We start from the raw sequence: 12,623 nt of genomic DNA, 5'->3' as shown, positions 1-12,623 counted from the left end.
TGAGAAAATCAAACTGATTCTTTTCTGTAATTGATTTCATTTCTGCATCACTACCAACATTTTGTGTAACTACATAAGTCATGTTTCATTTGTCTCTGAGTTAAGTTCAGAAATTCAGTTTTCCTGCTAATCACTATTCTTATTCTTGTGTCAAGGAAATCTGTTATACTTGAAGGATGCAGGTAGATGCCAGGGAGTCTGGTCTGTTATCTCTGGAACACTGACAATCCTTTAAGAAAGTTTGGTGTGTTATCGCTGTGAAACTCACTAGCTATGCAGGTGGACACTACCAATAAGCCTCCCATAGTGATAAGGTGGAAGGAAGTGTTGTATTCCTAATTTTCAGCCAATCATATTGTCCTCCATGCTTCAGACTCAGTAACCAATTATATGGTTTTCCTCACCTATGATGCTACTGGCTTTGTAACCAATCATATTGTTTTCTCCATCTATAATGCTCCTTTTAACTTTTGGATCTGTCTACCCTCATTTGGAGTCTTTTGGCACAGTAAGGAGCTAAAGACACTTTTTATTGGTAACTGCTAGCCTTACCAATAAATTGAATGTGCTTGGAACATCTACCTTTCAAGCTGTGCTTCCGACTCTCTGGACTTTAACATCATGCCTCAGCTGCCTTCTCACCCTGCAACTTCTCCCAGTTCCTGGGACTTTTCCTGGAACATACCTCCCTCCCCATCCTGCTCCTTTCTCCTATTGGTGAGTTCCTTTCAGGAGCTCCATTTTGGTAAGGAGTCCAAGCTGACCATCCTTCATATCCTTCCTAGCTGTGCTTCTAACTCTTTGGATGATGCCACCATGCTTCCTTGTGGAGGAGGCCAACCTCACTGCCAGCTTTTTTGTTCCTTTTAATATGTTGTCTTCCCCCGTTAGAATTTAAGCTCGTCAAGGGCAGGGACTATCTTTTGCTTGTATTTGTATCCCAAGTACTTAGTATAATACCTAGCATGTAGTAGTTGTTCAGTCATTAAGCTGTGTCCAACTTTTCGTGACCCTAGGGACCATATTGTCCAGTATCTTGGCAAAGAGCAAAGATACTGGAGAGGTTTGCCATTTTCTTCTCCAGTGGATTAAGGCAAACAGAGGTTAAGAGACTTGCCCAGGGTTTAGTAAGTGTTTGAGGCCAGATTTGAACTCAGGTCTTTCTGACTCTAGGCTCAGCACTGAGTCACCTAGGTTCTTCCTTAGTATGTAATGAACTTAATAAATACTTGTCGCCTACCTGCCTACAACATTGTAAAGAAAAACAACTTTGAAATGCTTAAGGACTACAATTAATTCAATGCCCAACCATGACTTTTTTGAAATACTATTTGTTATACTGGGAGGGGGAAAGGGAGGGATGCTAGGGAAAACTCCGATGATATAAAAAAACAGAGGACATCAATTGAAACTTATTTTTAAAAAAGAAAATGAATGCAAGTTACTCAATTACTGATCTACTATCAATTAAAAATGCTGTACTACTTTCCCTTACTAATGATCTTCTCTTGAGCTATTCCTTTTTGTTTCCTTCTTCTCACAAAAAGAAAAAAAAAGATATGCTTTTTTTTGGGGGGGGGGGGTGAGGCAATTGGGGCTAAGTGACTTGCCCTGAGTCACACAGCTAGTGAATGTTATGTATCTGAGGCCAAATTTGAACTCAGGTCCTCCTGACTCCAGAGCCGGTGCTCTCTCCACTACGCCACCTAGCTGTCCCAAAATGATATACTTTTTGAAATAATTTTCTAGTCCATTATGGTGTGGTAATCGCTATTGGACTCACTAACGATCTCACTGTAAATTCCAGCAACACACATGACTACCTTTTACATCAAGGGTTCTTAACCTGTGGTCTGTGAACCTGTTTTTAAAAAAAAAATTTTATAACTGTATTTCAAATTCAATCAACAAACATTTATTAAATGCTTACCATGTGCTATGCACTATGCTAAGTCCTGGGAATAGGAGACAAGCAAAAAAGAAAGACAGTTCCTGCCCTCAAGGAACTTAAACTCCAAAGTAGGAAAGTAAGGTAAAAAAGGAAGTTAAAAAACTTGAAGGGAGGAAGGTAGGGAGAAGGTACTCACTAGAGGCATGGAGAACAAAGTTTGGAGAGTCAGAAGTAGAGCCAAGAGAAGAGAGAAAGAAAAAATGGCTGAACCAGTTGCTTCCTTAAAATAGAGATTCAAGGAAGGGTAGACCAATCAGAGAAAAAGACAACAGGGGAAGAGGAATCTTTCTAGAGTGATATCACTGCTGGATGAGAAAGAAGTCTGGAGAATCAAGAGGAGACCAGAGAGGAACGAAGGAGTGAACATGGGTGGTTTGGAGTTTAGAGAAACCTGACACCAAAACACAAGCCCAACACCAAAACACAATATTAATGTTATTAATACGGTTATTGTAATAAATATTCATATATTATATATTTTTAAATACAGGTTTGTATATTAACAAATTTTTTTTTAAAAAGGGCAGAGGGCTCTTCTGACAAAGTCCCAGGTTTATCAGAAAGCCCCAGGAAGAGTCAGCAATGTGATATTGCCAAGCATGTGTTAATGCAGTACTCAGACTAGGATAGTCTAAGCGCAGGGGCTCTGAAGTCCTTAACACTATATCCTCAGACTCCAGAAATAGCCCTGGAGATTCAGCAATCTTCAAAAATCCACGAGGGGAGACAAATCCTATGAGGTAGAGTTCAGCAAAAGAAGCCAAGCAGAGCTGATTGTCTCACCTAAAACTGCAGCAGCAGAGAGCTCCTGGTCCTGTTATAAAAGATCCAATTCAGGAACTAAAGAAGGAGTGTTTTCAAAGAAAACACTCATGAATATAAAAAAGTATTGCAAGTCTAACTCTACAACAGTTACAAGAAGAGATTCAAAGGAAAAATTTTGTTTTCCCACAAAAACTACATGAATAACTAGAAATAAAGAAGCAAGAAATTAATGAAATAAAAGCTCTGGAGGAAAGAAGTGAAAGAAAAAAAAGTAAAAAAGTGGTACACCTTATTTAAGAAATGGGCTCCCTGAAAACACTGAATAGACCAAATATAAATCAATGACTTTATGAGAGCAATAATATTAGAACTAAATCAAAAGATTGAAAAAAATCAAATCAAATCAAATCTAAGACAGCTGTTATCAAAACTAACAGAACTGAAAAACAGGTCAAGAAAAGATAATTAAGAATCTTTGGACTTCCAGAAAACCATGATAAATAAAAAAGCCTAGATATTGTAATTCAAGAAATCATACATGAAAAACTGCACAGATCTATTAGAATCAGAGTGCAAAGATAGAAAGAATCCACTGATTACCACCTGAAAGAAATTGCCCAAAGTAAAAAATCCCAGAAATATCTATCACAGCTAAAATCCAGAACTCTCACATCAAAGAAAAAAATAGTACAAGCAACCAGAGAGAATAATAATAATAATTGGCATTTATATAACACCTACTACATACCAGGCATTATGCTAATTGCTTTACAATTATTATTTTATTCGATCCTCACAACAATCCTGGAATGTTACATACTATTATTATCCCCAGTTTACAAATGAACAAACTGTGGTTAACAGAGGTTAAGTGACTTCCCCAGGATCACACAGCTACTAAGTGTCTGAGACCAGGTTTGAACTCAAGTTTTCCTGATTTCCAAGCCTTACACTATATCTACCAAACCATCCAACTGTATTTCAATTAAGTACCAATCAAGAACAACCACGTACCAATCATGTTCTAAGTGCCAATCAAGTTCAATAAAGTACCAAATAATTACACAAGACTTGGCAGCCACCACTACAAAGGAGTAGAGATCTTAGAAAATGATATTCCAGAAGGCAAAAAATAAAGATTTACAACCAAGAATAACTTACCCTAAAAAGCTGTGTATAATTCTAGAGGGAAAAATATGAATCTTTAATGAAGTAGAAGATTTTTAAATATTTTGATAAAAAGACCAGAGGTGAGTAACAACTCTGAAATACAAACGTAAGAATCCAGAGAAACCTACAAAGATAAATTTGTTGAGCAAATAAAAGGGGCTGTGTGAAGAGGCAGTACTAATATTCTAATAGGGGAGGAGAAACAAGAGTCATTTCAGAATTTCAATGTCTTCAATAGGTACTGAGGGAGTTAAATATAAAGATCCTAGGAGGTGAATTGGATTTATTCTGAGAGGTTTAACAGGGAAGAGGTGGCAGAGTAAAAGAAGCACTACGTTCGCAGAGAAAGGAGGAAGAAGGGTGTAAAACTTGCTATTTCTCATAAGTGGGCTACACAAGAAGAAGATGAAAATGTGGCGGAAGTGGTGAAGGGACTAGGCATCAGATAAGCCTCATTCTTATTGGAAACAAAGAAGATTTGAGTATACATTTTCAAGCTTAAATAAGTACACACAGAGAAACAATCTGGTATACAAGTACATTAGATTCAACAGGTAAATGATCTGGTCATCTGGGATAGAGGGGGTGGTTGAGAGGGAGAATAGCATCACAAATGGAATAGTCACAAACAAAACACAGTTCTTTACTCTGAAATTGAGATTAAATGGCAATGGGGAAGAAAAAGCAAAGAACTAGAATCTAAAGGGGTGCTTTTTAGAATGCCTATTAGACAACTGAGGTATGGCTGAACAAATTGTGGTGCATATGACTGGAATGGAATATTATTGCACTATAAGCTATGATGAAAAGGACAATTTCCAAGAATCCTGGGTAGTATGGATTGATGCAGTGAATCGAGTATAACCAGGACAACAACGTATACAAGTATAACAAAACTGTAAAACTAAAACAACTATGGAAGAATTAGAACTCTGATCAAAGCCATTAAAAACCACATCTTCCAAGAACTTATGATGAGGCATGTTATCCATCTGCTGACAAAGAGATGATTGACTTGAGGTTCATAGCTATACTCCTGGACGTGACCCTGTGGTGGATTTGTTCTGCCTCACTATGTTTATTTGTTACAAGGGCTCCCCTCCTCATTCTTCTATCTCACTTAATTGTGACAGTGGGTTAGCAACACTAATGACAAAAAAAAGTGGGGTGTGTGTGAGTGTGTGTGGTAGGGGATTGTAACATTTTAAGAACTGCACAGAAAATAATAGAATGAAGTTTATAAGGAAGTATAGGCACGAAAAAAATTAAAGTGTTTTTTTCTACATTTTTTTTAAAAAAGCAATCATGTTACGAAATGGAGATTCATGGTTTCATATGGAATCCTCCTTTTGTGTTCTGCTGTGCATACTGAAATGTTCTTTTTTTGGTGTTTAAGTTACAAAATAAAAAAAGAAATGTAAACATACGTATTTATTTAACCCTAAGAGATTAGTGGATTTGATAAAGCAAAGGAGCATTGGAAAAAAAGGTTTCTCCAATTTACTGAATAAATAATATTTGATAAAATTATGGGGACTTTCAACTTAGTTGATTAATTAAAGGGATATGTTGATTAATGAGAAAATACACAAACATATCCCCGGATTTAATTACTGCTCAGGATGATAAGATTAAATAGGAGAATGTTGCAGGCCAAAGAATAACTTAAGAGGTTCCCATAAACTTACCTCTAAGCAAGTTGGACAACCAAATAACTTCACCTCAATTACACTTGCTAGAAATGATATGGAGGGAAAGGAGATCTAAGAAACAAATGGATGGTAGGTTTGGGGCTATATATTCAAAACACTTCCTGATTCTTATGACAGGAGGCATGGAAAAGGATGGCAAATAGTTCTGTCTCCACTATCATCCTGATCTTTAATTTCTACTTGTAGTAAAATGAATAAGAAATGGGGAAAGAGAAAGATGCCACTTAAGAACAAAGTTTATTACTACCCATCTAATCTTAAAAAAATTACCTATTATTGTGAGTTAAATGAATATAAAGTCAATTATGAGACTGTATTTTGATTAGGAGTTAAACAGCTATATACATCTTAGTAAAGTCTTGCTTACTTAAAATATACTTAAAACTTCTGTGTAAAGTCATTATTTCTACTATTATTCTAAATAGCTCTCTTACCATCATTTACCCAGGAAGCAAATATTTCACTTCTGAGATTTCAATGAAAAGGAAAAACATGTAAATGAACATGGATACTAGACAATTCCAACTTTTCACATCACAGATGATGACCCAGAAGAGTGAAAAAGTATTATTTTCTGCTTCCAAAAGAATTTTATTCAGTTTATTTACTGAAACAGCTGATACAGCTGACAAAGCAGAAAGCCATGCAAATCATTGCAGAGCATGGTATTCTTGTATTCAATGAGTTTTTAAATCTGAAAATGATAAAGTTGATGTCGATTTCTTGAATAAAGAATTAGAAAAGCACAAAAGTTGTAGTAGGGACATTTAAGGAGGGGGGTGTGTGTGTGTGTGTGTGTGTGTACGTATGTGTTTTCAAGTCAATGTATGCTAGTTAGAAAATACATAAGGTATGAAAAAACATCAGAAAGAATTCACGCACAAAATCCCAATGTGTTATCTCTTCCCCCTCCCCGTTCCCCCAACCCCCACATATACATATATGTCTCGAAATCTCAGATATCAATCTTCAGACAATCATGGAAAGTCAAGGTCTACAAATTCATTGTTTGTGCTAAGCAAAAAAGAAGTGAACCAAATTGTATCTTGTAAACAAATCACGTTCTAAATAAAAAGTGAATAAAAAGGGAGAGAAAACCAATATGGAATTTCAGTGGATTTGGCTAATACATTTTTTTCTCATGATAAAAGAACGAGTAGATACTCTCAAATAACAAAATACAAAAAGTTAGATTAATTTATAGGAAGAAAGGAGAAAAGAGAAATGGGAAAAGAAACAGAAAACACTTCAAAGAAAAGTGTGAGAGCTTGAATGTGGCTTATATCAAGCTATTTTCCTTGACCAAAGTGTGTAATGTAGCAGGGAAATATTCACTGAGACAAAAATAAGCAATGGATTATTGCATTTTCAAGTGGATTGTGGCTTGATATGTTATTAAAAACTCACTTGTGTTACATATGAAGAATTTTCTTGAAAGTGGTACTAAACAGATATAGTAATAATATAAAGTTGAATTATTTTAGGCTGTCTCATTTTAATTTTAATTTTGCATATCACTAGTAAAAGCAAAAAAAGCAGATATCTCTTTTACTTCCCTCTTTTAAAAGCTCTTGAGGAGTCAAGTAAATATCAAGAACCAATCAATTAACAATCCTTTATTAAGCCCAGACTGTATGCCAGGTACTGTTCTAGGCTGGGGCTACAAAGACAAAAATTAGTCTCTGCTCTCAAGGCTGTTGTTTAATGGAAGCTCTCAAGTAGTTTCCTCTAATAACCTTAAGAATACCTCACAGCCAACTGTTGGAATTTTATCTCACATATGTAACAACTAGGCTTATATTTAGGCCAAGTGACAGAAATACTGGCTCTAGGCCTGAAAATAAGGAATGTTAAAGTGTTTGTTATTTCACTGTCTACAACATGCTAAAGGATATTCTTTTCATGTTACAGAGGTCAAGAATTAATCAGTTTTAATGTTTTAAAAATTGTTATAGCACAATGAAACTTGTACATCACTATAAAAATGGATGTGGAAAGGGTGGGGTAGAGAAGAGATTAAAAATGCTTTATACCATATAACATAAAGTGCATATAAACCTTATTTGAGCTCCATTTTCACCAATTTTTTAAAAGTTATTTATCACTGACTTGCATCAGCTCTGTCTTATATGTAATACAAATTAATAGGAGCTTAGGGAGATGATAAATGTAGTAGCATCCATGAGTAGGGCAGCTAGGTGGACAGAATGCCAGCCTGGGGTCAGGAAGTCTAATCTTTGTGAGTTCAAATTTGGCCTCAGACGCTTACTAGCTGTGTGACCTTGGTCAAATCACTTTACCTCAGTTTCCTCATCTTTAAAATGAGCTGGAGAAGGAAACAGGAAACCACAACCGTATCTTTGCCAAGAAACTCCGAATGGAGTCATGAAGAGTTGGACATGACTTAAAAATGACTGAGCACACACACTAAGTATCCATCAGGGGGCAATATCTAGTCTCTAACACTAAAACTATAAGCTGAATTTAGTTGAATGATTCAAGAAAGAAAAGAGCAAAAGGGAGACAGCTTGGCATAGTGAATAGAGACCTGGTCTCAGTGTGGCTTCAAGTCTTACCTCTGAAACACATCAGTTATATAATCTAGGGCAAGTCACTTAACTGTTTATGCTCTAGGCAACTCTAAGGCTCTAAGTTGTAGAGAAGGTGCCCATCACATTCATAGATGTATTCTTCAATGGAAGCGCTCCTTAATATCAGAAGTATTTTTTTTTTAAGTAAGAACAGAGAGGAAAAAAACACTTGGGCAAAAGTATTTTTTAAAAACCTTACAAAAAATATTAACCAAAAGCAAAAGTGTCATAAATCACAATGAAATTTACCTCCTGTGGAAGTTCTAGTTTAGAGCGATCAGTTCCTTCTTTTGACTGAAGTCCCATCAGATAAGGTACAGGAGCATCAAGAAAATGAAGGAGGGAGGCAGGAAGAATGGGAACATAGACATGTTGCCACTGAAATGGGAACAAAAGTGTGGTGATCCCTTCTGCTACTGTCATCAAACGCTGATAATCTGCAAAAAGAGAGAACATAAATGTACACTGAGTGAAAACAAATAATTTTCATTATATAAGATGATAATGTACAATTCAGGGAGAATTTTTGTACTTACAAAATGATTCGTTACAATTACATAGTTAGCTAAACAATTTTAGTTTAATTCCCCTTTATTCTGAAAGGCATTGCTATTACCACTACTAAGTAGCTTAAAACAAACAACTTTTTATATATGAACCTCTGATTTTTAAACATGAGAAGACTAAGCATTATATTTTTTGGAACTTTTTAAAATATAATTTAAAACTATTTTGTACCAGTACAATATATTAATTTTTACAAATGTAAAATTTTATCAGCTGTTAAAGCATTTGCAAAAACCACACATCCCACTTCAGCTTTTATTGTGCAATAAAGATCTATATGAAAACATTAATTTTTAAATTAGAAAACATAAATTACGCTTTCAATATAGAAGAGATTGTCAGATTTTTTTTTTAAAGACAATACTATATAAGAAAATCCACATGGAAAATAATCAACTTTCACAGGTTACCAAGCTCAACAGGTGTTACAGAATGTCCAATTTACAAAACTTTTAAAACCAGGACCAGGAAATCACACAACTGCATCTCTGTACTCCATTATAAATCAAGTTGGTTTATTTAAAAAAAGAAGTTGAGGCATTTTTTAGTGTGAGCAAGTATTCCAAGTAGCTCTTTTCCCATATTAATAATCATAGTTCCAATGTGACATCAATTGGCCCAATGAAATTCTACAACCCATCCATGCACTACTTTTCCCTCACGTACTCAATTTTTGGCAACTTCACAGCTAGTGACTACCATTGTTATCGCTGTAGTCATGAGGTTTTTCTGCCCAATATAAACAAAGGCTAAGATTCAGTCTTTTACAAAATCAAGTTTACATATTTGCATCACAAAAAAAAATGAATGTCAAGAACATTAACTTTGGTCTTTCTTGATATTTTATAGGAGATGGTTTTCCCAGAGCTGGGCTGGTAAATGTACCACTGTCCCCTGTAGTGTAATCTGTGAACATATCCCAGTGTTGAGCTGAAATGTAATGACAAAGTAACGAGATTATAGAATGGAGTTGGAATGGGACAAGCTTCTGGGTGTGATACCACCATAGTAGTTAAAATATTGACTATAAAGCTTGGTAGAAAATAAATTTCCCATAGACAAAATACAAAAACTGGAGGATGTGGTTGGTGAGATCGTGCAATAAGCTGATGTCCTTGAACATATCATGGGGATAATTTTTTAAAAAGGATTAAGTATTATTGAAATCACTTCTTATAATGCTCTTATTCAAAATATATAATGTTCATAGAAATTTCCTTTGTGAATTTTTATGGCAGGGATTATTTTGTTGTAGTCTTTGTGTTGTTAGGGCTAGTACAGTTTTTTTTTGTGTGTGTTTTGTTTTTTTTTTTTTAAAACAGAAAGCGTCTACTCATTGCACTCCAGAAATGAAAGAGAGCCAATCAAAACATACAGAGGATGAAGATGGAAGGGGTCTATGCAAGCAGTAACAAAGAGGCCAGAGTACCCGATCACCCGGAAAGATAGGAAGAGGCCAGGTTGTGAAGGATTTAAATGCCAAATATAGAATTTCAGATTTGATCCTGTGTGTAACAGGGAGTCACTAGAGTTTATTGAGTAGTAGGATAACATGTTCGTTTCTGCCCTGTAAGAAAATCCTTTGGGCAGCTAAGTGGAAGATGGATTGAAGTGAGGAGAGATTTGTGGCAGTGAGACCAAACAGCCGACTAATACAATAGTTCTGGTGTGATGGAATGAGGACATGCAATAACGTTGCGGCTGTGTAAGGAGAAAGAAGTATATATATGTAAGACATGCTGTGAAGTTAGAAATGATAAGAAATCAGATTAGTGGAGTAAGTGAGAGTGGGGAGCTAAGGATGACAGAGAACTTGCAAGCCTGGGTGGACTGCCTCAATTTTTTTTGGTGAAGTATGAGGCAATGTCCTTAGTTTTCAGGGTTGAGGTAGAGAGAACTATGGAGAGAGCTGAAGGAGGGACAAGAGTATTTGAAACAGCCTCTATGATGAGTGGGATAATGAATTTTATTAGTAAGGTACAAAAATATTGCATTGCTGCAGTGAAGGCACAATTGAGATTGTATAACAAATTTACACGTACCCAAATATACTGTACCCAGTAAGCACAATTTTGTGATTTCCTACAGCTTTGTTCAGCAGCACGTGAATAGGAGTGAAGGAAGCAAGTGGTGGGAGTAATTCAAGCATGGAGCGTGGCAAGTCATAATTAGCTACAGGGAAATCAAGGGAAAGTATCCACTCTGTTTGAAAAGAGATTTCTGTAACAATCATTTTTTTCTATACCTTTTCAGTAAATTTCTTTTCTAAAAGCTATTCAAGTTTTACTGGTTGATTAATAATGCCAGAGCGGGGCTGATGAACAACAGTACTAGAGAATGCAGAGGGCAATAGTAGTTAGCTGCCCTTTGTGGGAACTATCCCACTAATGTGAATGACAGAAGCAGCCCAGAGAATGCATTTCAGTATCACAAGGAAAGACTACTTATGGCAGTAAGAACTAGGCTTTCCAAATATATGCAATCTCAAGTTTTTCTCCTTATTGAGTTAAGGAAGATATGTATCACTTGGAGAGAGCCCAGAGGAGAATAACAAAAACAATAAATAGTTTAAGAAATATTGTTTTCACAAAAGGGAAAGGAATTGTGGCTATCTCAGAAAAAAAAAAGATGAGGTAATGTGTGGGGAGATATACTTCAAGGCAGGAATCGAAGTGCTGTGGATAATAGCAGGTTCTTCTATATATATGAAAAAAGAAAAAATAAGAATTTAGTTTAGCCATCATTAACAACTTCCTCCCCATATGAAATTTAGGCACTTTAATTTATTATCAGGGAAAGTTATAATTTTCCTTTAGAAATTAAAAAAATAGTAAAATTAAGAAAGTATTATTATCTTATAGCAAATCTGTCCATAAGCAAAAACACTGTCAACACAAAAATGTCGGGTCATTATAAATGGATCTCGCTTGGCTCATTCTACTGACTTATAATTAAAAAAAAGAAAGAGAAAGGAAAAAGGTAAAATGGTAAAAAAAAAAAAAAAAAAAAAGGTTTGATGCCGATGGCCATGAGTCTAGTGAATCATCCTTCTATGATTCTGCAACTTAAGTGAACAGGTAACAAAATACTTATGTACATTTCATGAAACATTGTTTGAAGAACCTGTTATTCTAGGTATTAATATTGACATTTTTTACAAGGCTTTCAGTTTTTTTTCTTGAATTCAACAGTGTAAGCAAGCCAACATTCACAATTCTCTTTACATAAATGACCAATATTTAGAAATGCTGCATCTGGGACAACATCAAATATCTATGTTCTTTGACAATCTGATTAGAAAAACAAAATCTTTACTTGGGATGCTAAGTCATAGAAGGCCATAATCAACAGGGTTATTACTTCCACAGTTTTCTTGACCTATAAGCACATGCAGGGTTTCAAATGAAAGCTACTACAAAGATAATCCCATCAGTAATCAAATGTTTGAAATATAGGACTGTAACAACTATTTCACTTGTATTCTCTTTCTTTCCCTCTTCTATTTAAATTTTCTTCCAGAGTGATCCAAAAAAGGAAAGAAATGTACAAAAATATTTATATCAGCTTTTTGTGGAATGGCTGAACAAGTTATGGCACATGACTGTGATGGAACACTACTTTGTCATAAGAAAGGATGAGCAGGATAGTTTCAGAAAAACCTGGGAAGATTTATATGAATTGATACAAAGTGAAGTGAACAGAACCAGGAGATCACTGCAGGCAGGAACAGCAATATTGTAATGTTGATCAATTACAAAAAATCTTAGCTACTCTGATCTAAGAAAATTCTGAAGGCCTCATGATGAAAAAATGCTATCTAGCTTCAGACAGAACTGATGAACTATGAGTGCAAACTGAATTATAATT

The 12,623-nt window shown here is 35.3% G+C and overlaps 1 protein-coding gene across 1 annotated transcript in view; it reads right to left on the bottom strand.

Annotated features, from left to right (window-relative positions):
- The window catches only part of DENND5B (DENN domain containing 5B), a 197,427-nt gene that overhangs the window by 86,916 nt on the left and 97,888 nt on the right, over positions 1–12,623 (bottom strand). Inside the window, exon 4 of the mRNA XM_027844379.1 lies at positions 8,439–8,626. Coding sequence (XP_027700180.1) covers positions 8,439–8,626 — 188 coding nt within the window. The remainder of the gene's footprint in view (positions 1–8,438; positions 8,627–12,623) is intronic.

This window comes from Vombatus ursinus, unplaced genomic scaffold (assembly GCF_900497805.2).
Source record: "Vombatus ursinus unplaced genomic scaffold, bare-nosed wombat genome assembly UNPS02014941.1, whole genome shotgun sequence".
NCBI classification, from domain to species: Eukaryota; Metazoa; Chordata; class Mammalia; order Diprotodontia; family Vombatidae; genus Vombatus; species Vombatus ursinus.
The sequence above is the reverse complement of the archived record's forward strand: the minus strand, read 5'-3'. Positions and strand labels throughout refer to the sequence as shown.